A 24,683-nucleotide genomic window follows, 5' to 3' on the forward strand; every position below is an offset into this window, starting at 1 on the left:
TCTGCATCTACTGATAGGCTTGCAGAATCAGTATTGGGATGACGATCAGCAGAATGGTCACGATGATGCCCAAAATCAGGGCCCAGATGTTCAGGCACTTGGCGGTGGAGGCGTAGGCCTGGGCCCCGGTTAGGTCGCCAACCATCTTCCTGTCCCTAGACTTCACGGAGTAGGCGAACGCTATGAAGCCCAGGCAGCAGGAGTTCATGAAGAGGGTGTTGAACAGGGACCAGATGACGTGGTCCGGCACGGAGGTCTCGCTCCGGATGTGGATCACGGTGGATGTCGGGGGCGCAGGGTTGTGGGGCACCCCCAGTGCGGCCACCTCATGTTCCTCCTTCAGCATCTCATAGTTCAGGGGACGGTGGGTGCTGGCAGGAGTGAAGAAGGTTTGCACAGTGTGGTTCATGGTGCCCAGCGAAGACGGGCCGTGGTCGGGTTGCTGGGATGCTTCTCAGTGGAAGACGGGGCCATGGTCGGGTTGCTGGGATGCTTCTCAGTGGAAGACGGGCCGTGGTCGGGTTGCTGGGATGCTTCTCAGTGGAAGACGGGCCGTGGTCGGGTTGCTGGGATGCTTCTCAGTGGAAGATGGGCCGTGGTCGGGTTGCTGGGATGCTTCTCAGTGGCCCCACTTCCCCATTAGTTTCTATTTGTCAGCCACTTCCTTTTCCTGGCCATCCTCAGATCGGGACTTGCCAGATGAGAATTCTTAACCTGTAGGTGGAAGCAATTAGGACCTCTGGTGCTGCAGTGGAAAAAAGAGAGTTGTCACTTTCAAGGAAGGAGATGATTGCTTGCTGATACCAGGTAAGATATATGAGACCTACTGGACATTCATTTGAGGATATCATAAGTATGACATTGGTTAGAGAAAATAGAGAAATCAAAATCATCTGACAATCGGAAAACTCAATACTCAGGAAGAGGAGATGAGATGTCCTGACACTCAGGTTGGAGACATGGACCTTCTGACACCCACTTAGATGACGGGCAACCTATTGACCCTCAGGCAGTTGAGACCTTACACTCAGGTAGAAATAAGGCTACCCTTGTGCAGGTAGCAATGTGACCTCCTGACACTTGCAGGAGATGTGAAATGTTTTAACATTCAGGCGTTTGCAATGAGCATTTGTCACACTCTGGTAGGTGAGATGCTAGTTCCTGACAATCAGATAGAAAAAAAATGATGCTTCACGATAATCAGGTAGCTGTCATGAAAACTCTTGACATTCAAGAATAAGAGAAGACACCTTGCTCCACCTTGATCACAGAAAGGAGATCTGGAGACACTCAGATAGGAAATAGGAGACCTTATGATATTCAGCAATGGACAGGAAGGTGGACTTTGCAGTTGTAAATTAGGGAAATTCAAAATGGCTCTTGGAGAAGTGCGCTGATAGTATGCACTTGGAATGGGAAAAGACAGTTTTCCCCAACAACAATTAAGGACCAATGAATCTGCTGAGCCTGACTCCTCTGAACCACAAACATGTGGCACCATCTCATCACTGAAGGGCTGAGCCGCTCCTCCATCTGTGAGTCTGCAGTAGTTACAGCGTGCCTGAGAGATAGAGCCTGAAAATGCACAAAGCCGGAGACTTGCATGATATGGGGACCTCGCAAGAGTGACCAGGAATGGAAATCCTGGTCTTGGGACAGACGGAGTGGGGCTGCACAAGAGTTCCCCATCATCCTGGTGGTGGGGGAACCTGTGCAGGAAGTCAGGAAGTCTCTTCAGCACAAACCAGTTAAGGCAAAGGGCTCTTACCTGGCCTGACTGCTGGGGGTGGGGGGTGGGGTAGGAGGTCACCTTGCTGATTGGTCAGGCAGCCATGGAGCTTTGTGAGGTCACTGGACTTGCAGGTCAGGCAGGGCCAGGAGTATGTTCGAGATGCTGCCAACTGCCATTCTGCTGGTCTTGGCAGTGTCTGTGGTTGCTAAAGATAACGCCATGTGTCAGTAAGTGTCGGGGCACTTTGGTGGGGGAAGGATCTTCTGAGGATCAGGTCTCACCCCGACTCCCTCTGTCTGGGGCTAGGGAAAGGGAGGGTGGGCTTGGGCCTTAGCAGTTCCTGGGGCTCACAGCTCTAGCCTGGACCACCTGCTCCCAGAATCATCAGCCTGGAGCCCCCAGACCCCCAGCTTTCATGGTTTCCTCCAGAGATGGACCTCTCAGCACCTCAGGCTCCCTGTGCCTCTCCCACAGCCCCAGGGATTGACCCCACTGCCTTGAAAACATGAAGCCCTGATTTTAGGAGCCCTTGTCCTCCCACAGACAGCTGAGACGTCCCGACATGTGGTTCCCCCAGGATACTATCTCTTCACACCTCTTGCTCCCCTACCCCAAGTAGACCCTCTCACTCCAAGGTACCCCACAATGCCAACACCTCCCAAGCTATGTGTAGCTCCCACCTGTGACACAGTTCCTAGCGCCTCCACCTCTAGGCCCCCACTGCTTTCAGTGTACCCCCACACCTGTGGGCCACAGTATCTGCCCCCGGCTACCGTCCCTCCTCCCATCACTGCCAACCCAGTCCTGCAGTCTCAGGACCCCCTTCCTCACTGGACTCTTCCCTGAGTCTCCCATCCAAGATTGGTTATAAAGACCTTAGGCCATTACACTCCTCTGTCCTCCGCCCCATACCCCTACCTCAACCCTCCTGTTCTGCCCAGGGAGGGGCCATCTCTCAGGGCCCTGTATATAGCGTGTCCTGGCTTCCTGTGGCCTCCTCTTTCTCCATCTGTGACTGCACCCACAAGTTGTGAGAAGTCATGGCCTCCAGAACCATTTCCTAGAACCTGCAGCTTCCTGCATAGCCCAGGCTGCCCCCACTTTCCCAGAACCTGGAAGCTCTTCCCCACTTCTCCCAACCCCATCCCATGTCCCTGCCTCCGCTCAGCTGTGGAGTTACAAGGACAAGCTGTGCTCATGCCAGGTTTGCACTGTGCCTGGTCTCTCCCCAGGGGCCTCTGTGGGTTACGGTTCAGGCAGAACCCACACGGTGGTGTCCGTGTCGTTGGCGGGCAGGCTGCGCAGCATGGGGCCTGGCCCTGGATGGTCAGCCTCCAGATCTTCAAGTACAACGGTTACAGGTACCACACGTGTGGCGGCAGCTTGCTGAATTCACAGTGGGTGCTCACTGCTGCTCACTGCTTCAATGGCAAAACGTACGTGTCGGGATGCACAGAGGGAGGTCTTCAGAATGGCTCTTTTCAGAGGCGGGGGTGCCCCAGGGATGCTGTGCAGAGTCTCCCTGGGACTCTGGGTCAAGTGGCTGTGAGACTCTGGGGGCTGGTCCAGAGCTTTGCTAAGGGAAGGCCCCAAGGGTCACTGTCACCAGGCTTTTGTCCAGCCAGTTGTGACCTGGCTTACCTTTGTGCCCACAGTAAAGTGTATGACTGGAGACTGGTTTTCGGAGCAAAGGAAATTACATATGGGAACAATAAGCCAGTAAAGCCACCTCTGCAAGAGAGATATGTGGAGAAAATCATCATTCATGAAAAATACAGCCCTATGACAGAGGGAAATGACATCGCTCTCTTGAAGATCACCCCTCCCGTTTCATGCGGGCGCTTCATTGGGCCGGGCTGCCTGCCCCACTTTAAGGCAGGCCTCCCCAGAGGCCCCCAGATCTGCTGGGTGGCTGGCTGGGGATATATAGAAGAGAAAGGTGAGTATGGGAGGACCTCCAAGGGGGCACACTGATGGCCATTCTCCTGGTGGTCTTTGAGGTGCAGTGTCACATGTTGACACCCAGCCAAGTAACGTTCATCGTCCTCACGGTACTACAAGCAGAGCCTTCACTGTGGCCTTCCAGGTCACATGGTGGGTGGCTCATCTGGCTCTCTGTGGGAGGGCTGATGGCAGGTGCAGCAGAACTGCAGCATTGTTTAGAATGGGGTTGAGGCTGTGTCTGTATTTGGCACTGGGACCCAAGCTGCTGGATCCTGGAAACAGGGAGCAATCCTGAAACTGCCTTTGGAGAAGGCTCCAGATAAGGTTATGTGACCGATGACAGTGCCTTCCACCCTCTGGGCCTCGGTTCCCTCATGTGTAAATGGAAGGGCTGGATCAGATGGTCTCCAAGCTGACCATTTCCCAACACCTGCAAATCCAGGGCCCAGCCTTCCTGCTTCCAGGCTGTCTTTATCACCATCAGCAGCAGCCTCCAGGCCCCTGCTCCCACCCTCGGGCAGTCATAGCACCAAATCCACCGTCTCCATCTGAGTTACTTGACGTTCCCAGCAGCAGCCTCCGGGCCCCTGCTCCCATCCTCGGGCAGTCCTAGCACCAAACCCACTCTCTCCATCTGAGTTACTTGACTCTTCCTCTGTAGACTGGAAAGGGGACAGGTGGTGGGTGTGGCTTTCTGTGGGTCATAGGCATTCCGAATTTCAGGCTCCCTGGAGTGTCCAGCAGGGCCCTCTCTGTGCTTAACCAAGCTGTCTCTCTCTTCACTGGCTCCCAGAAGATCTCTTCCCTATCCGACACTCCCTAACACACTTGACTCCAGCTGAGTTCTAGGTGAGTCGGAGGAATTTCTTCCCTAGCAGACCAGGATCACGGAAGGCCCAGGTGTGACCTAGAACAAGCTGTCATTACCCAGAGGTGTCTGGGTCAGAGGAATCCCAGGTACCTCTCCCATATACTTTGACACACTAGAGATACTGTTTGTCCCAGAAGCAACAGGCTGCCCCATTAAACGGCAGGAATGGGCAGCAAGGTTTTTGCTAGCAGGACAAGACCCAGCAGGACTTGATCTCTGTATGTGACCTATACTTCCAGCTTTCCATAGGTCACAGTAGAGATGTAAAGATGCGACTGAAATTGACTTAGCTCTCAGTTTCTTCTTTTTCTTGATAATGAATAGATTAGGCTTCTAAATTCAAGGCAATTCAGTCATTTGGGTTTAAAACGCCGCCTTTTTGGGGTAAGAAAAAACATCAGTCATTTCAGGATTCTTCTTTTAACTCTTATTTCCTTCTCACAGGGAGTGGTCTAAGTTTCTGACAGGTTTGCCACCCCTCCTGTCCCTCAGGGAAGGGAGTCTCATCCCAGCTGTCCTTGTTCTCACTGGCCTCAGTTGATACGTGGCCATCCCCTTCTGGCCTGGTGACAGCCTTTATTCCAGCTGCTGATATCCATGGCTCTGCCTTGGCCTCTGTCCAGTCCCCTAGCCTGCCATGCTCTGTCCCTTGTCTGATCATGTCCACAGCTCTTGGGGGTTCCTGTGGTGTTGGGAGGCTGATCTCAAGGTCCCCACTGCCAACCTCTGCTGTCCTATCCTATTGCTCAGAAGGACTGTAGTCTCCTAGCTAGACCTTGGATGTCATGCAAAACCTTTTTTATTCTGGAATTCCCATAAATGTAATGGGATAGCTCTGTTTCTGTTTTTTGTTTTGTTTTGTTTTTATTTTTGCAAACACATCCTGTACCCATAAGCCCAAGTCTTAAAGAAACCCCCAGGCTCCAGCTCATGTGATTCCTTCAAACATTCTGTATCTTACCACCTCCTTCAACTCATCTGCTTTGGGGCTTGGCTTCTTTCCCACTGGGATTTAAGTCCCTGCAGACTTTAAAGCATTTGTTGTTTAAAGCCAAGGTGTTGGCCCGGTGTGGTGTGGCTCATGCCTGTAATTTACCCAGCACATTGGGAAGCTGAGGTGGGTGGATCACCTGAGGTCAGGAGTTTGAGACCAGCTTGGCCAACATGGTGAAACCCCACCTCTACTAAAAATACAAAACATTAGCTGGATGTGGTGGTGGGTGCCTGTAATCTCGGCTACTCAGGAGACTGAGGCAGGAGAATCACTTGAACCCGAGAGGCGGAGATTGCAGTGAGCTGAGATCATGCCACTGCACTCCAGCCTGGGTGACAAGAGCGAAACTTCATCTAAAAAAAAAAAAAAAAAAGCCAAGGAAAACCCTGTTTTGTTTCAGGCCACCTGGCTCTTCATAATGAAACCCATGGCTTTCAATACTATGGGCTCTGCCATAGATTTAAATAGTCATCTTAATGGCAGCAAGCCAGGATTGTTGTCGTTTTTGTTTCAATGTCATCCCTACCCCGAGGGCAGTGCATGTACAAAACTCTCACTGCTGCTTGGACGGTAAGAAAGGGTAGGGGCTAAGGGGATTCGAAAACATAAAGCCCAGCGAACACTCATTCAGCAGCTGTTGACCAGGCGCCTGTCGAGTGCCTAGTCCTGTGCATGTCATTCATGTGTTTCCGGTCTCCCGTCTTGGCCTGTGCAGCTATGTTCTGGGTCTGCCCCTACGTCAGTCTGCTCCCATATGCTCTGCAGCTGACATTCAGACTCACCCCCTGGGTTACGGGTGCTGCTGTGGTGAGGGCTGCTGCTGTTGGGGACCCTTGTGTCTGTGGGACCCCTTGAAGAGGAGCAATGCTGGTTGCGTGTGCCATAGCATCGAGTCTTTCCTAATACGAAGGTCACGGTAGAGTCCAGGGCTGTCAAGGAAGTTCCGCGTCAGAGTTGTTTCAACTGCCCCTGCCCCTGCCAGGCCTGCCCGTGTGTGGAGGCACTGCCCAGGGCTTCTCCTGCAAACTCCTCAGAACAGATCTGCAGCACATGGGGAGGGGCTTATCAGCTCAGCTTCAGCGGGTCGTGTCCACAGCTAAGCTGAGGTGTCCTGATGAGGGACAAGAAGCAGGGAGGGTGGCTTACAGCCAGACTATGGGAGTGGACTGTGTGTCTCAGACTGGAGTCTGGAGAGGAGCCACTGAGCAGCCAGCTTCCAGGCTCCTCACATCCCTACTGTGACCTGGGTAGGCAGTGCTCCAGCCTTCTGGTCCAAAATGGGGATAATGGGACCATGCGACTCAGTGAGTGCTTAGTGCACAGTAGGTGTTATTGGTAATACTGCAACTAACCTCCATAATCCATCATTAATATGCACACCCGCCATCCACCTGCCCATCCTCCATCCACCTGTCCATGGACCTCCACCCTTCCTTCCTCTCCTGTCTCCTCTGGCCTTGATTTGGATATCATTTCCCCACCTCCACCCATCACCTCTTGTCTGCTCTTTCTGGTGTGACTCTCTTTCCTTTGGGAGTGTATAAGGAGAGGTCGGGGCATTGACTGGATGGGTCTGAGGTTTAACTGGAGCTTCACAGCGGATGGGGTTCGGTAGTGTGAGGAGGCAGGACTTTTCTCTGTGTCTCTCATGATCACTGACCACTGAGTGGTCTGACTATAGCCCCCAGGCCATCACCTATGCTGATGGAGGCGCGTGTGGATCTCATCGACCTGGACTTGTGTAACTCGACCCAGTGGTACAATGGGCGCATTCAGCCAACCAACGTGTGCGCCGGCTACCCTGCAGGCAAGATCGACACCTGCCAGGTAACCTTCCTTCTGGCTCCCAGGCCCCTGAGTCCCTCCAGGACTCTCCAGGCCCCTGAGAACATCCCCTTTTGGATCCCCAAGCTCCACTATCTCCACTCCTCTGCCCAGGGTCCTACTGTAGTGACTGCCTCCCCGGTCCGTCTTCCAGCACCTACAGTCACAGTGGGGATAAGAGGTGACAGCCACCAGCTGCCCCTGCCATGTGCCCCTATGGACACATGGGCTTGCTCATCTTCCTTGCCAGGAAACCCCTGACAATCCACACCCTCCTCACTACCAAATGAAGCCCTTGACACCACCTCAAAGCACAACCACTTGTGTTTACAGCAGCAGGAAACCATGTGGCTGTGGAAATTGTCCTCCCAGAGCCTTCTGACCCCTCTGGGCAGGGAAAGAGTGGCTCAAGCAGATGGTGACCTCTGTGTCCTTCTGGACAGGGGGACAGCGGCGGGCCTCTCATGTGCAAAGACAGCGAGGAAAGCGCCTATGTGATCGTGGGAATCACAAGCTGGGGGGTAGGCTGTGCCCGTGCTAAGCGCCCCGGAATCTACACAGCCACCTGGCCCTATCTGAACTGGATTGCCTCCAAGATCGGTTCTAATGCCCTGCATATGATTCAGCCGCCTACCCCTCCACGCCCCACCACTCGACCGCCCCCAATTCGACTCCCCTCCTCCCACCCTGTCTCTATTCACCCTCCTTGGTATTTCCAACAGCCCTCTCGACCACTTCCACACCGACCACCTGCAGCCCAGTCCCGACCTCCTCTTCAGCAACTGCCCTCACCTCCACCTCCACCCCCACCCCCACCTCCACCCTCATTTACCACAAAACCTCTCCAAGGACTTTCTTTTGCAAAGCGCCTACAGCAGCTCACAGAGGCCTTGAAGGGGAAGACCTATTCTGACGCGAAGAACTATTACAATACGGAGACCACAGAGCTCCCAGAGCTGACCCTTACCTCCTGATCTGACCCCGTTGTCAACAGACCCAGTGAGTCCTTCACTCCTGAGAAAAGGAAAGATGAAATAAATAAACATATATATACACACACAAACACACACGTATGTTTACACACGCATACACACATAGAGTTGCTTTCTGGACTTCTTATCTCCCCTCCCAACTCAACCCAAATTTCCCCTATAAAATCTACCCTCCCTCCTTCACCCTACAATAAGGTGTACTTGCTTGTACATTAGTGTCAATTGTGTTTTTTAAAAATCTTGATTTTCAATGCTGGAATAAGGTGACCTGGGGCTGTAGGCCAGGGATGGTCTTTATTTCTTACTTAGGGAAAACGACAAACGGTGAAAATAAAAGAGCCATCTCTGCATGTGCAAGTCAGAGGGGGGTGGGTCCCCAAAACAGCAGCTGTGAGTGAGCTGACTGGGAAAGAAGGGGTGTGGGTCCAAGTCTATCAGGAGGCTGTGTTCTCCTGGTGGTGTCGACACCCACGGAGAAGATTCTGCACGAAGGTTGAATCCCCCGGAACACAAAGGCTAAGGAGGCCACTGGCAGCCAAAACAACAAGTGCCTACCACCAAACATAACTTTGCTTGTGTGCTGTTCATTACTTGCCTGTAGGTAAGTCTTATTAGTTCCTGGATTTGAGAAAATTTAAAAAATGTATTCTTTGCTAGAGCTTTCCAGGAATTGCGATGGGGAATACCTTTTAGATGCCCCTGAGTGAGCTGTGAACGGCTTCCTTAGGATTTGGGGTTATGTATTATAAGAGCTTCCATTGCAAGGAACAGAAATCAGAGACATTTAAGTGATAAGGATGCAAAGATGTCACACAGAACCAATAAGAAAGGCCAGAAGCAGACACCAAGAATGGTGAGAAACCCAGGCAAGGCGTGACTCTGGTCTGCAGTGCTCATGGAGTACGTGCCCCACCCCGCCCCATGCTGGGGGCAACTGTCACCTGGAACTGTTTGCAAAATCACATCTATTTGCAAAATCCTGGGAAAGAAATCCTCCAGCCTGACCAACATGGTGAATACCCATATCTACTAAAAATACAGAAAAATTAGCCGGGTGTGGTGGTGGGCGCCTGTAATCCCAGCCACTCCAGAGGCTGAGGCAGGAGAATCGCTTGAACCTGCACGCCAGCCTGGGCGACAGAGCAAGACTCCACCTCCAAAAAAAAAAAAAAAGAAAAAAAAAAAAGAAATCCTGATAGGTTCAGGCCAACTACCCACTCTCATTAGAGAGTAAAACTTGACTGCTGATTTAACCCCTTGTGACACTGAAGATGGCAGGTCTCAGAAAGAGAGAAAACCCTGGCTCCTGGCTGAGCAGTTGTTGCAACAAGCTTTCCCTCACAGGTGTGTCCACCTATCTGCTTGTGAGTCAAGCACAAGGTGTTTCTATGCCCAACACAGATGGCAGAGATGGCACCGCAACCTCCGCCTCCCGTGTTCAAGCGATTCCCCTGCCTCAGCCTCCCGAGTTGCTGGGGCGCGCGCCACCACGCCAGGCTAAGAAGCGCCACTTTCGCACTCAGCCGCATGCGCACTCCCTGCGACCCTCCCGTCAGGCGCCGCGCTGGGCAGCCCGCGCCCCGGCGGGGGTCCTTCAGGCCTTCGACCGGGCAGCCCTGCTCGGGGTCCTTGCGCGGTTGCGTAGCAGCTGCGAGGACGCTGGTTGAGCCGGAAGTCGAGGGTGCAGCCGCAGCCGCCTCTAGCGGGGCCGGCGGGCGTGGTTCGAGACCGCGCAGAGTCCAGGTGGGCTGCGCAGGGCCTGAGGGGCCGCTGGCCGCGGGTGGGCCGACCCGCAGCGTCCTTGGTCTCTCCAGCCCTCATCTGGGATCGCACGTGAGGGCAAATCCGCCCCAGTGGCGGGCTCAGCACGCGGGAACAGCCCCTCCGAGGCCGCCTTGGGGATCTGGGCGGGAAGGCGTCCCGGTCGGGTGGCTTCGCGAGGTTGAGGGGTGGGACGAGCAGCCTGGCGATGCCTGGACATGGTTGGTGCCCAGAAATATTTATCGAAAAATAGCTTGCCCACTTAGATCTCGAGGACAGCGACAACCAAGTCTTCGCCTGTAAGCAGTGGTTCACGCCTGTAGTCCCAGGGGTATCGAGGAGGGAGGATCGCTTCAGGAGTTGGGGGCTGCAGTGAGCCGTGATCGGGCCACTGCACTCCAGGCTGGGCGACAGAGTGAGACCGTGTCTCTAAACAAAAGAAAGAAAGAAAGTCTCCAAGCATGGAGCCATGCAGCTGCATTTGGCTTTATGTTGCTCTCTCTACAGGGTACAGGTGGAAGGGGACTGACCCTCGCCATGCTTACCAAGTATCTGCCACTTCCCAGGCATTTTGCCCCTGGATAAATAAGGCGAAGTGCATGGCTGTGCAGAAGCAGTAGCTGTGTGGTGGCACAGTCAGTAAAACTTGGGGGCCCTCTTGGTATTTTCTACCCCTGACCCGTGTGCATACTTCTGTCGTAGCTCTTACCACAGTAGATTCTGCTATCACTGTGTCTTGCATCCTCTGTACCCTGTGCAACGTCTGCTCATGGTGAATGCTCAGTAAGGTTCATTTCTTGCTGCTATCTCGTCATCATATCATTTCCATGTGCCCAGCTAGCTAAGAGTCTGGACTGTGGTTGCATTCTCAGGAATGTTTGCAAGGTCATATTTAGGTATGAGGAGAGCAGAACAGAGTGAGAGATTATGTTGCACACAGCTGTTGGCACTGGATGCCTGGTGAATGTCTTGTGCAAGTGGGTAATGTGAGGAGCAGCATTTGGAGCGTGCAGGACTTAAGTATTTGTGTATAACATATTATTGATGCCTGTGTGTCATACTCTGCTACTCCCAGTCTAGTAGGCAATTGCATAGCATATCTGAATCTGGCACTGAGGGAAGCAGTCTGGGTGGAGGTACAGCGGGGTATGATCAGCATTTAGGAGACACTTGAAACTAGTAAAGGTTGAAACACCCCTAGAGAGGGGAGTTAGGGGAATTGCCTATGTTGAGGGAGGGAGAGGCAGTTACAGATTGTAGCAGGATGGAAAATGAAGGGGAGGTTAGAGGCATGAAGAAGGCAAAGGATCACAAGTGTGGGGCAGGCATCTTTGGCTGTGTGGTCAGTGTCATTCAGTCATGAGAGCTCAGGCTTTCTGGCAGACAGTGTCTTATATCAACTATATGACATGGGCACTGTTTTTTGTCCCTGTTTTACAATTAAGGAAACTTTTGTATGTTGAAGTTGTGAATACAGGTCGGGCATGGTGACTCATCCCCATAATCCCATTACTTTGGGAGGCTGAGGTGAGAAGATCACTTGAGGTCAGGAGTGCAAGACCAGCCTGGCCAATATAGTAAAACCCTGTCTCTACTAAAAATATAAAAATTAGTTGGGTGTGATGGCAGGCACCTGTAAGCCCAGCTACTGGGGAGGCTGAGGCAGGAGAATCGCTTGAACCTAGGAGGTGGAGGTTGCAGTGAGGCGAGATCGTGCCACTGCACTCCAGCCTGGGTGACAGAGCAAGCTCCCATTTCAAAAAAAAAAAAAAGAACTTGTAAATACAGAATATTGTCTCTCCAGGTGGGAGTGGGAGGTGTGACCTTAAGCATACCTGCAGTAGGAAAATATTGTAGGGAAAACCACCCTAAGAGAATCTTGTGTGTACAGCATGTGGCAGGCAGGTTGGTGGTGAGTGGAGAAGGGTGTGAGTTCTCGGGCCCCTCTCTCATTGGCTCATTGTCTCTCCTGTCCAGGAAGAGGAAGAAATACATTTGGTTGAGGGGACTTATCTCTAACAACAGCCTCTTGTTGATATTCCCAGATAAGACCCCCCTGCCCCCTGCCACCCTGGGCCGGACCCCTCTCTACAGCTAGGAGCCAATGGCAGAAGACAAAACCAAACCCAGTGAGCTGGACCAAGAGAAATATGATGCTGATGACAACGTGAAGATCATCTGCCTGGGAGACAGTGCAGTGGGCAAATCCAAGTATGTTGGATTAGGGAAGAAATACCAGGCCCAGAGAGGGTCTGGGTCATTTAAAAAGTCCTCCATCAGCCTGGCCTACATGGCAAAACTCCATCTACTAAAAATACAAAAATTAACTGGGCATGGTGGCGCACGCCTGTAGTCCTAGATACGTGGGAGACTGAGGCAGGAGAATCACTTGAACCTAGGAGACGGAGGTTGCAGTGAGCCAAGATCACACCATTGCATTCCAGCCTAGGAGACGGAGTGAGACTCTGTCTCAAAAAAAAAAAAAAAAGTCCTCCAGAGGCAGAGGAGCATAGCTTCTCAGGGCTGGCAAAGGAGCAGTCTCGGCTGTAGCCCAGATGTTCGTGGGAGAACGAGGGGAATCACTTGCACAGTTGTGTGTGTTGCAGGGACAGGGGCAGGTCTTAGGGACTGGGGAATTTGAGTATTCCCTCTGAGCCCTCTGAGAAGGTGTGGAGCAGTTGAGGACATTGTTTGTGGTGTGTGGGCTGAGGGACTGCAAGGGCAGGGAGTGGGAATGGAAAGAGAAAAGTGACTATGCGACCGTGACAGATTGGGTAAATGTGGTAAAGAGGCTTTCTCGGAGGGACTCTCTGAGATGGAGAAAACTGGGTGGAACTGACGATTTGCTATAATCATTGTAAAGATTGGTGTATTCTTTTAATGAGACAGTTGGGGTTGAGGTTAGGGGTTAGGGTTAGGGTAGGTGTTAGGATTAGACATTTAGGGTCAGGGTTATGATTAGAGGGTTAGGGTTAGGGGTTAAGGGTTAGGGTTGGGGTTCAGGTTAGGGTTAGGGTTACAGATGTGACCCATGTGCCCGGCCAGGAAATGGCTTTTGAACAGAAGGAAAAGCCTTCCTGGTCTGTGTTTCCCTGTGCATAACACAAGGGTAATTGTTTGTGCAGCATTGTGCTGAGATGGAAATAACAGATTTGAGAGCTTCACATGTGCCGTCTGTGTACTCTTAGTGACATGAGCTGTTTTGTTATGACGGGTTGTTGTGCTTATTCCCAGGTTCCAGACTTGACCTGGAAACTGTGTGACTGTGCTGTAAAAGGGGAAAGGGAAGCAGTAGGTGGCTTCCAGCTTGTCAGCTTTAGGGTGATAAAGTTTGGGACAGTGGGCCAGGCATGGTGGTGCACGCCTATAATCCCAGCACTTTGGGAGGCTGAGGCGGGCAGATCACCTGAGGTCAGGAGTTCAAGACCAGCCTGACCAACATGGAGAAACCCCATCTCTACTAATAATACAAAAATTAGCTGGGCATGGTGGCACATGCCTATAATCCCAGCTACTCAGGAGCCTGAGGCACAAGAATCGGTTGAACCTGGGAGGCAGAGGTTGTGGTAAGCTGAGATTGTGCCATTGCATTCCAGCCTGGGCAACAAGAGTGAAACTCTGTCTCAAAAAAAAAAAAAGTTTGGGGCAATAGGGAGATGGATATACCATCTGACGGCCTTGCCTGTTCTGCTTACAGACTCATGGAGCGATTTCTCATGGATGGATTGTATCCTTCGAGGTTTGAAATACCCTTGTTCCTGTGGGTCTTCCCATGCTCATGTATCTGTGCCCCACTGCCACCCCTATGTATTAGCAGCCCAGGAAGGAGGATTGGGTAAGTGAATGCACAGGTTTTGTTCCACACTGGTTTCTTGTTGATTGACCCACATGGCATTGCAAATCACTGCTGTATATTTTGAAGGTTACTCATGTTTGGATTTGTCTCATATTAAGAGGGCAGTAGAATGGCTAACAGCACTGGATCAAATGGCTAACAGTCTGGATCAAATCCCACATCCTCCTCCTCCTCAGTAGCTCCTGACACTGGCCAAGTCATTTAACCTCTCTAACCTCAAAGCCTGGGCCCCCTACTATTGAACAAATATCTGATATGAATGACCTTTGCAAAATAGGAGCTTCCAGCCCCACCTTCCTCCCATGAATTGTTACATTGTATAGGTTTGGAGTGAGTTCCTCCTTCCAGCTGGGAGAATTTTAAACAGCTTTCCAAGTGGATCCACTTGTGAGAAGAGCCCCTGGAGCCTGCTGCTCCCTGTCCTAACCCCAAAGCTCAGTTGTGTTAAGATCTGAGTATGTCTTACTCCACCTTGTACCAAGTGCTTCTGCACACCCAGCCCACCTGCGTCACTTGGCTCTGCTGGTTACACTGTCCGGCATCTTGCGGCCACGGAAGGTATTATTCCCAGAGTTTAACCTGTGTTCTCAGGGTTTAACACATAGGCAGACTCCAAATTGATTGACGCTTGTCAGCTGTATGGCTTGTGGGAGTTTTTTCCCTGGAATGGTCGTGTTGCTACCAGAGTCAGGGTTTCCTTTCTAGCCTGCAAAAGCTCCATCCGTGATAGAGTTGCGACATCCACATTTGTGTTTTCCAACTACATGATGCCATTGGTGACACTTGTCTGTAAAATCCTGTTCTGCATTTTACCTCAGACTTCGATGACCAGGACATACTCCCATCCCCTCCCAACCCTCACCCTTCCATGGAGCTTGTACCAGTGATATGTGAAGCTGATCCTCTGCAACATTCCTTTGATTTAAAATCTCAATAACTCCAGAGAGAAGAGGAAGGAGAGGATCCATTTCATCAAACCAAACACCCATACTCCCCACTCCTTCCTTACCTCCCCTTTTATTGGTTTTTGCTCCTTAACCTGAGTGCAGTCAGCCACAGCAGCTGTCCACGTACGCCCTGACCATGTACAAGCACACAGCCACGGTAGATGGCAAGACCATCCTTGTGGGTAAGCAGCACAGGGCCAAGCCATGCTGACCCTCAGGAAAGAGGAAATGGGAGAGGAGGGGAGGTGAGGGAAGGTTGATAAAGACAGAGTCCAGAGGAGGAAAATGAGACCTCAGGCGGGGACAAAAGGCCGTGGAGGGTGGAAGGAGGCACGCAGGGGCCAAGTCCCAGCCCTCTGACCAGGCGTCCACACCAGCACCGGTGTGTGGGACAGGGTTCAGGAGTAGAAGTCAGGAGATGTACCGTACCTGCCAGAGGGATAAAGAACATAAGAGGCCTTCCACACGGCAGTCGTTTTCCTAGCTTCAGGGGTTCCTTTTTAGGCCAGTTTAAACAAATAAAAAATGTTGTCAGAACATTATCTCTCATGTAGGGCTTTGACCTGCCATTGGGTCATAACCTTCTCCTTGGCCAGGCCACATAGCCTGCCTGACTGTGTCTACCATCTGTGGTCAGCGCACATGAGAAGTTGAACTAGTTTAGAACTTAGAGGACCCTGCATATCTCGTGGGAAATGGGGAACCTATCTTCTTCCTCCTTGGGCTCCCAGTTTGTGTTGTCATTCCTCCTGGCCCCTGACTCACTGTCTTCCCATACACACAGGTGAACACACACCTCTCGCAGCACATTCAGGTGCACTGTGTCTTGAAGACACACATGTAGAGCTGTGTAATCTCTATTCCTCCCTGTGCTCCCCGTGTGCACTCACACACACATGCTGTGGTTTGTGTCACATGTATGATGTATTTGGCACAGTGACTTGCACAGAAATGCACCGGGCAGGTGAGTCTCTCTGACCTCTAGCCCCCAACAGGCAGTCAGAGCTGTGTTCACATTGCAGACTTTTGGGACACGGCAGGCCAGGAGCGGTTCCAGAGCATGCATGCCTCCTACTACCACAAGGCCCACGCCTGCATCATGGTATGAAACCCGGGGAAGGTGGACAAAGGCACTGGGCAAGTCTGGCCTGAGGGATGAGGGGCCTAGAAGCCCTGGGCCCTCTAAACCAAGTCTCGGTGCTGTGGGAGAGGGGCTCAGGGCCACCCAGGGATGCTTCAAACCATACCTGCTCCCCAGAGCTTCTTAGTGAGAAGGTGCCAGGTGAGCTCTCTGCAGGTGGGGATGGATGAAGAAAAGGTGGGACAGCAAGCTTAGGGCTTCAACATCAGGTGTAGGATCCAAGAGGCAAAGGCGTGCCTAAGAGAGGGTCAAAGTCTCTCTGACAGACCTGCCCCGTCAGACAAGCTCCTGAGGCCTCCTTCCACTGTTGTCTGCTGCTGTTCACTAGGGGCAGATGCTGGCACTAAGTAGATGCTATGGGTACCAGAGAACCTTCCCTCTCAGGCCCGCCCCTTGCCTTCCTCCCAGCCTCTCATTTTGTTGTCTAGGATGCAGTCTCAGGGTTCCCACCCCAGTGGCCAGGGAGTGGTAAGTGCCTGAAGCACAGCGTGGGAAGGGCTAAGAAAGGAAAAACGAGGTCTGTAAACCTGTGTCCTATAGAAGTTCCTACCATGAATTTCCTGGCTTGGTTCTCAGGCCACCACTTTTAGATGCTGAAAAAGAGCATGTTTTTCTTTTGGGCCACTTAAAAAACATTTTCATGGCCAGGCACAGTGGCTCACACCTATATTCCCAGCACTTTGGGGGGCCAAGGTGGGTGGATCACCTGAGGTCAGGGGTTTGAGACCAGCCTGGCCAACATGGTGAAACCTGGTCTCTACTAAAAATGCAAAAAATTAGCAAGGCATAGTGATAGACGCCTGTTAATCCCAGCTACTTAGAAAACTGAGGCAGGAGAATCACTTGAACCCAGGAGGTGGACGTTGCAATAAGCCGAGATAACACCATTGCACTCCAGCCTGAGCAACAAGAGCGAAACTCAGTCTCCACACTTGATCTTAGCCAAATAGCCAAGAAGCAATGCGAAACTCTGTCTCAAAAAAAAAAAAAAAAACCATGCATTTTCATGAATATCAGCCATCTGTAATGCAGGAAGTAATAGACTAGTCTTCTGAATTATTAACCCTAGCAATTGTCACCAAGTGAAAACCCCAGTCACTAAAACTTCTTAGAATAGCATTCAAGGTCTTCCTTTAACACAAAACCCCAAAACTTGGTGGTACAAAACAACTGTTTTCTGATGTATCAGGAATCCGTAAATGTCTGAAGTCTCAGCTGAGAAAACTCCAGGCCTAGGTTCCAGTCTGAAACTGCCTGGGGCATCTCCCCACACACACTGGCACTTGGCTGGACTACCAGCAGGTTCTGCTCCACGTATCTCTTTATGCACTTTGTCAGTTGGGCTGATTTGGGCCTGCTCACAGAATGGCAGCCAAGATCCCAAGATCAAGCATTTAAAAAGAACCCAGTGGGACTTGTATTTCCTTTTATGGCCTAGCCCTGCAAGTTACATGGCATCCCTCTGGCCATAATCACAGAGGGAAGAAACAGACGGCATCTCTCAGTGGGGAATCAGAGTCACATGATGAAGAGAGCACATGGGATGGACAAGTTGCCAGTATTGCTGTTATGTATTGATACAGTCTGCCATGGCACTCCACAGCATTTAGACACCCATCCTTCTAGCCCTACCTCCCACTTAGTGATTGTCTACAAGCATGCACAGCCTTACCTTGGCACTGAGAGGGATGTGTGACTGAACAGGTGTCATCTCATCTGTAAGAAGCAATAGCAGACGGGATCCAGAAGGAGCTGCTCTGTTCTGCTTATTGTCGCCTGCTCCTCTGCACACCTTCCTTCATGCTCTTCCCTCAGCCTCTCCCCTGCTCACACCCCTTTACTTGAAACGCCGCTCATTTTTTAGGCCCTGCTTAAATGCTACCACCTCCATGCAGCTTCCTCTGACGTTTGTCATTAGAATTACTCTTTCCTGTGTGCTCCTGCACCACTGATCACTTCCACAACGTGGATTCTGTCTGTGATGTGCATGTGCAAAATGCCGGGAGTGCCAGTGTGGAAAGACATGAGGGCTTCCCCCGGGAACTTACTGACTGGAGGGCACGGTACAGATACCAGTGGTGAGGACAGTGAGGATTCTTCCCTTCTGGCCTTTTGCAAATGGTAAAGGAAGGAGCTCATCTCCTGATTCCCCCCACTGTTCCTTATGAACAAAAACCCTTGAAAATTTCAAGGTTTTAACTCTGATAACTGTTAAGGTACTAAACAAAAGAGGATGATGGGGTAAAGCAAATGAGAGCAGTGTAGTGCAGAAGTCTGACCCTCAAGAGCGGAGGAGCTTGGTTCTAGCCAGTTTGGTTTCGGGTCTACTCTGGCATTTGGTATTTTGAGCTCACTTCTCTTTTTCTCTCAGAGTGACTGCCTCCTACATCTGATGCCTCTCCATGGGCTTCCCCCATACCCTCTTCTGAAGGCCTGGGGTGTCTTTCCTGCCACCATCCCTGTGTCTGCAGGTGCCTGCCACCAGCCCCAGTCTGCTGCTTGGGGCCTGGCAGGTAGAAAGCACTCACCTTCTGACCACACGGGGACCTGACAGGCTGAGGGTCAGAGATGGAGCCAGGGCTCTACCCTCCACCTTGAAACCTTGGGATGGGGATACTCCTGGTTCTAGCCAGCTCCTCCTCAGCTCTCAAAATAAAGAAAGGATGCTCAGGAAACCAGACCTGAACGAAAGGCATCTGAGCCTGGTGTGAAGTAGATTCCAGAAGTTTTGTTACAGACATCCTTTATAAGGAGTCTTCATTGGGAATTCAAGACAACCTGGTGATTCATTGAATCCAGACAGACTTCCTCTTGCCTTTTTAGGTGTGACAGCTGCTGACCCTCCACACAGGGCGAGCCTCTAGCCTTGAGCTTGAACCATGTTGCCTGCACAAGTAGCTAGGTGATTTAGAAGTGAGTTCAGCTGTGCCAGCAGCTACAGGGTGGTGGTTGTAACTTTACTGACTGTTGTACTAGGGCAGTTTGGGTGTGACACTTTTGAGGAACTCCTGTGAGGGGCACGAGGGGTCACTGTAGCAGCAGCTCAGAAGTTGTCTTGAAGAGTTCTGCCCCTAGAGCTGGTTTGTAGTGCTCATCTTTCTTGCTGTTATTTTTAAACAGGTAAAAACAGGCAGGACACGGTGGCTTACACCTTTAATCCCAGCACTTTGGGAGTCCGAGGAGTGCAGATCACCTGAGGTCAGGAGTTCAAGACCAGCCTGGCCAACACGGTGAAACCCTGTCTCCACTAAAAATACAAAAATTAGCCGGGCATGGTGGTGCACACCTATAATCCCAGCTACTTGGGAGGCTGAGATGGGAGATTTGCTTGAACCCAGGAGGCAGAGGTTGCAGTGGCAGTGAGCTGAGATAGTGCAGCTGCACTCCATCTTGAGCAACAGAGCAAGACTATGTCTCAAAAAAAAAAAAATTAAAAACAAAAATAAAATAGGTAAAAACAATAAATTATAAAAAGATAATAAAAGTATGAGCTACAAATAATAAAAAATAAAAATTACTTTTAAAAAGTTTTAAGAGGCCAAGGCAGGAGGATTACTATTACTTGAGCCCAGGAGTTCAAGACCAGTCCGGGCAATAGAATGAGACCTCATCTCTACAAAAAAAATAAACAAAATTAGCCAGGCATGGTGGGATGCACCTGTAGTCCCTGCTACTCAGGAGGTTGTGGTAGAGGAGGATCACCTGAGCCCAGGAGGTTGAGGTGGCAGTAAGCCAAGATTGTGCCACTGTGCTCCAGCCTGGGTGACAATAAGATCCTATCTCAAAATACAAAAATAAAAACAGAACAAAAAATAAAGAAAAGCTTAAAAGTAAATTGGCCAGGTACAGTAGCTCATGCCTGCAATCCCAGTACTTTGGGAGGCCTAGGTGGGCAGATCACTTGAGGTCAGGAGTTCGAGACCAGTCTGACCAACATGACAAAACCCTGTCTCTTCTAAAAATACAAATATTAGCTGGGCGTGGTGGCACATGCCTATAATCCCAGCTACTCAGGAGGCTGAGACATGAGAATTGCTTGAACCTGGGAGGCAAAGGTTGCAGTGAGCAGAGATCCTGAGTAACAGAGTGAAATTCCGTCTTAAAGTAAATCAAGGCTGGTCATGGTGGCTCACGCCTGTAATCCTAGCACTTTTGGAGGCTAAGGTGGGAGGATCCCTTGAGGCCAAGAGTTTGAGATGAGCCTGTGCAACATAGGAAGAGCCGGTCTCTACAAACAATTTTTTTTTTTTTTTGAGACAAAGTCTCACTCTGTTGTCCAGGCTGGAGTGCAATGACATGATCTTGGTTCACTGTAACCTCTGCCTCCTGGATTCAAGTGATTCTGCCTCAGCCTCCCAAGTAGCTGGGATTATAGGCACATGCCAACATACCCGGCTTTTTTTTTTTTTTTTGAGAAAAAATTTTTAAAAATTAGTGGGTGCATGCTACTTGGGAGGCTGAAGTAGGAGGATCCCTTGAGCCCAAGAGTTTGAGGTTGCAGTGACCTGTGACTGAGCTACTGCACTTTAGCCCAGGCAACAGCGTGAAACCCTGTTTCTAACAAATAAATAAATAGATAAACGTAATCAATAGTAACTAAAGTAAAACTCTAGAAACATTTACAGTTATTACAAAGGAACTTTAAAACAGTTTAAACAATAAATATAAAAGACTAAAAAAAGTTTTTACAAATTCTAACAGACTATCAGTTGGTAAATTGATTCAATTTATGATTGTTAAAATTGGTGAATAAGATTAGATGAAAAGAGCCTAAGTTTTTTATTTATATAGTTTTTCTTTTTTTGAGATGGCTTTCACTCTTGTTACCCAGGCTGGAGTACAATGGTGCGATCTGGGCTCATTGCAACCTCCACCTCCCAAGTTCAAACGATTCTCCTGCCTCAGCCTCCCAAGTAGCTAGGATTACAGGATTACACCCGCCACCATGCCTGGCTAATTTTTAATATTTTTAGTAGAGACATAGTTTCACCATGTTGTCAAGGCTGGTCTCGAACTCCTGACCTCAGGTGATCCACCAGCCTCAGCCTCCCAAAGTGCTGGGATTACAGGCATGAGCCACCACGCCAGGCCAAGAATAAGATTTTTAAAAACATTTTTGCATCTGGAGGCTCCAGGGGGCTTCCCTGATAAAGGGCAGCCTCTGTGGTCAGAGAGTCTGCAATTCAGAGCATTCCGATGACCACAGCATGTGCTCATGCTCGCCTGCTTGGGTGTGTGAGTCTCCTGGAGATAGGGTGCAGAAACATTGACATACCCGAACTATCTTTCTTCCTCTGCTCTTTGCAGGTGTTTGATATACAGAGGAAAGTCACCTATAAGAACCTGAGCACCTGGTATACAGAGCTTCGGGAGTTCAGGCCAGAGATCCCATGCATCGTGGTGGCCAACAAAATTGATGGTGGGGCCATCCCTGCACCTAGGTGTCAGCAATTCATGGGGGGCCTGCCACCATATATTTCCTCCTCTATTCCTGGGGCAGGCAACCTTCAGTGATTTGTCCTCCCTCCCATGATAAGATACCACCCTTAGTTGCTTGCATTCTTCCCACCTCATGAAGAAGCCAGCTGAGCCAACCTGCCCTCTTTCCAAGACGCAGATCCCTGTTAACTGAACCCTTTCTAGGACATTTTTCCCAAACCATCCTGCCTATCACACTTTCTAGAACGAAGGCCTCCAGTGGCCCACCCTCCAAACCCTCTTCCCTTCCCTTGATGGACAGACCAATGTCATGCCTTCTCTCTACAGCAGACATAAACGTGACCAAAAAAAGCTTCAATTTTGCCAAGAAGTTCTCCCTGCCCCTGTATTTCGTCTCAGCTGCTGATGGTACCAATGTTGTGAAGGTATGGTCGATTGCAAGGTCAGGGCACTAGGTGGTAAAGGGAAGCTGTGAAGAGAAGGGCTTGCTGCAGGCGTGATGGAGAGAATGGGGACAGTGCATGGCTATGTGCAGCAAGGAGGGGAGAAGCTAATGGACCTGGACTTGATGAGGCAGAAGTCCATTGAGCATGCATAGGTCAGGGTGATGGGGCAAATCAAGGGGTAAGGTTGCTGATTTTAGGCATGGAGTATTGTGTAGTCTCACAGTGGTGCCAGTGGGGTGGACTGGGCAGAGTCCAAGACACTCCCATCCACCATGTCTTCCTCACCCCCAGCTCTTCAATGATGCAATTCGATTAGCTGTGTCTTACAAACAGAACTCTCAGGACTTAATGGATGAGATCTTTCAGGAGCTCGAGGTAGGTCAGGTCCACATTTCGGGTGGGATGGAAGAAGCGCCTTCTCTTCGGGGGTAGGTACTACAACCCAATATAGTGGTTCTCGCCTGACTTTGCCCACTAAATGTATCAGAGCTGCCGTTGAGCAAAAGCAGGGCCAGGCCTCACCTGCGACCTTGTTCACAGAACTTCAAGTTGGAGCAGAAAGAGGACGATGCGCCACACCAGGAGCAGAGCAGCAGCATCGAGACTCCATCAGAGGAGGCAGCCTCTCCCCACAGCTGAGGGGCTGGGGCTAGGGGTGGCTGGAGCCCTTTCAACATACCATTTCCTTCAGCAACTCTCCAGCTCTGAATGGAGAAACTCTCTAGGCCATCCCCTCTCCTGCCTCCAACCCCATCCCATTAGCCTTCCACATTCAGGGCCCTTGATACAGGGATGAGGTCAGTACCAGCGAACTCTGGACTGGTGGAAGAAGTCCACACCAGATCTCCTTGAAGCAGAATTAGGGATCAGTATCATTAACACCTTTCCCACCCACCTCCCCCCAAGGCTAGACAGTGAAGAGAATCAGAAAACATGATTGTATGTCACTTTAATAAAGCAAATTTAGGTGGGTTTTTTTTTGTTTTCTTTCCAAAGCTGACCTCAGGGAGAATTCCTTGTGCTTCTGCCAAGGTAATGATTGATTGCCCCTTATCCCCAATCCCCAGCTGAATCTGTGAGACCCCACCCTTTCCCTATGTGGTCTCCCACCCTTTTTCCTCTTCAGTTTCCCAGTCATCTGTTTTTTAATAAAATACTTTTGAGCAGACAGCTATTCATTCCAGAGTTTTGTGTACCTACTCTGTTTCAGGAGCTCTTCTAGGTAAAGCTGAGATCACAGTAACAGGTTTTCCATTAGAGTTAAGTAAAAGCAGATGACAGGCTCAACTATAGTTAGGAATACTCAAACGTTATTGTTGGTAAAATCAAGAGTCATTGTAGCCACACTGCAAGGTACATCCATTTGGACTACAAGAAGAGATTAAAGTCCCTATTTCAGCATAAAGAGGCTATCTTTTTTTTTTTTTTTTTTTTTTTTCCAGTAATAGTTTGGCCCTTGTGCCTCCTGTGGGAGGCGCAGGACTGCAAGAGAAGAGCTAGTAGATATACCTGTTCACCCCTTTCTGGTACTTGTGGCTTGCTAGTATGTTTTTATGATAATCTCAGGCATCATTTGCATTGTGTTTATTAATAGGATTTTGTTTTTATTGTTTCCTTTTTTTACAATAAAGGCTGAATTACATAAACATTGAGTAAATGTGTGTGTTCTGTGACTCTGAAATATGTGCCAGGCAAAAAGACAAAAGAACCTGCAAATCATCAGCCTTATCGGTGAGGGGTGGCTGCCTTGACCTATTGCAGGCTAACCCATGTTAACTCTCAATTCACTGTAGTAGAGGCCATTTCAGTGGAATTTAGTGTTTTCAAAAGAATAGGTAGTAATTTGGGAGCTCAAAAACAAGCACATTTCCCCTTTAAATCAGCAGTACTTAGATGTTCAACATAAGATGTTTGACCTGATCAGGGGTTTCCAGGAATGTATAGCCTGATGTGATATTTATAAAAATTTAGTTACTATAAATGACTAGTAAGTATTTTAAAAAAAATACAACTGCCTTGCTGTGATAGAATTTATATACCATAAAGTTCACCATCATATTGGTTTTATGGAACTATTTTGTATCAGGTTCCTTAGAAGCTGACCCTGAGAAGGCCATTGTTCAAATGACTTATTAGGGGCATTCTCAGAAGAGTGAGGGTGGCAGGAGGGAAGAAGCTCAGCAAGGTTGTGGTCTCAGCTGGAGGCGGCTTTACCATCCCACTCCCTGTCCCAGGGAAGCTCTGGAGGGCAAATTGCCCCCACAGAGTTAGTCCTACCTCAAGACCAGAGGCCTTTTGTGCCCTTCAGCCAAGGGTGTGAGGTGGAAGGGGGCCTTCTTTTTCAGTAAGGTCAATTGTCGGGGGGAAAGGGCAACTGTGCACTTCATTTGTCAACACTCAAAGCAAGTGGAGGATGATTGTTTATCCAGGGTGCCAGCAAAAGCCACAAGCCACCATGCATACATTGCTCAGATCCACCTGCTTTTTAAAGAGCATTCCATCCAGGCAGAGTTGCTCTATGGAATGCACAAGAGAAGGGTCAATGGGAAAGGACAAACCAAAGCCCCTGCTATTGTAGTTGGACCCCATGCAGATACTGATACTTGCCATCTCTCATCTTCTGGCTAGCACTTTTGCTGGTCTAGGTTTACCTGGTGGATTGATCCTGCTCCTCTTGCCTAAGGAGTCTGAGCCCCTGCTTACTATGCCTTTATGAGGCAGTGGTTGTTACACTTA

At 50.2% G+C, this 24,683-nt stretch overlaps 3 protein-coding genes across 11 annotated transcripts; 2 read left to right on the plus strand and 1 right to left on the minus strand.

Annotated features, from left to right (window-relative positions):
* LOC105706694 (interferon-induced transmembrane protein 3-like) lies at positions 1–453 on the minus strand. Its single transcript, XM_064367852.1, has one exon. The coding sequence runs from the start codon at positions 407–409 to the stop codon at positions 8–10; it is 402 nt and encodes a 133-aa protein (XP_064223922.1). The 5' UTR covers positions 410–453; the 3' UTR covers positions 1–7.
* A 1,397-nt stretch (positions 454–1,850) lies between these two features.
* ACR (acrosin) lies at positions 1,851–8,458 on the plus strand. The gene is made up of 5 exons (XM_012437233.2): positions 1,851–1,959; positions 2,965–3,168; positions 3,388–3,671; positions 7,223–7,368; positions 7,809–8,458. The coding sequence occupies exons 1-5, from the start codon at positions 1,883–1,885 to the stop codon at positions 8,337–8,339; spliced, it is 1,242 nt and encodes a 413-aa protein (XP_012292656.1). The 5' UTR covers positions 1,851–1,882; the 3' UTR covers positions 8,340–8,458.
* Positions 8,459–10,033: 1,575 nt separating this feature from the next.
* Positions 10,034–23,117, plus strand: RABL2B (RAB, member of RAS oncogene family like 2B). Of its 9 annotated transcripts, none has more exons than XM_012437264.3 (9): positions 10,034–10,100; positions 12,164–12,329; positions 13,816–13,845; positions 15,024–15,103; positions 15,944–16,023; positions 21,370–21,481; positions 21,829–21,926; positions 22,239–22,322; positions 22,488–23,117. In XM_012437264.3, the coding sequence occupies exons 2-9, from the start codon at positions 12,223–12,225 to the stop codon at positions 22,584–22,586; spliced, it is 690 nt and encodes a 229-aa protein (XP_012292687.1). In that variant the 5' UTR covers positions 10,034–10,100; positions 12,164–12,222; the 3' UTR covers positions 22,587–23,117. The 9 variants fall into 9 exon arrangements, with proteins under 9 accessions (XP_012292687.1, XP_012292680.1, XP_012292683.1 ...); XM_012437257.3 differs by lacking the exon at positions 10,034–10,100 and adding an exon at positions 10,273–10,901; XM_012437260.3 differs by lacking the exon at positions 10,034–10,100 and adding an exon at positions 10,273–10,779.
* Positions 23,118–24,683: the final 1,566 nt, after the last annotated feature.

The sequence above is a fragment of the Aotus nancymaae genome, unplaced genomic scaffold (genome assembly GCF_030222135.1).
Source record: "Aotus nancymaae isolate 86718 unplaced genomic scaffold, 86718_ANA_hifiasm-v0.15.2.pri h1tg000076l, whole genome shotgun sequence".
Lineage (NCBI taxonomy): Eukaryota > Metazoa > Chordata > Mammalia > Primates > Aotidae > Aotus > Aotus nancymaae.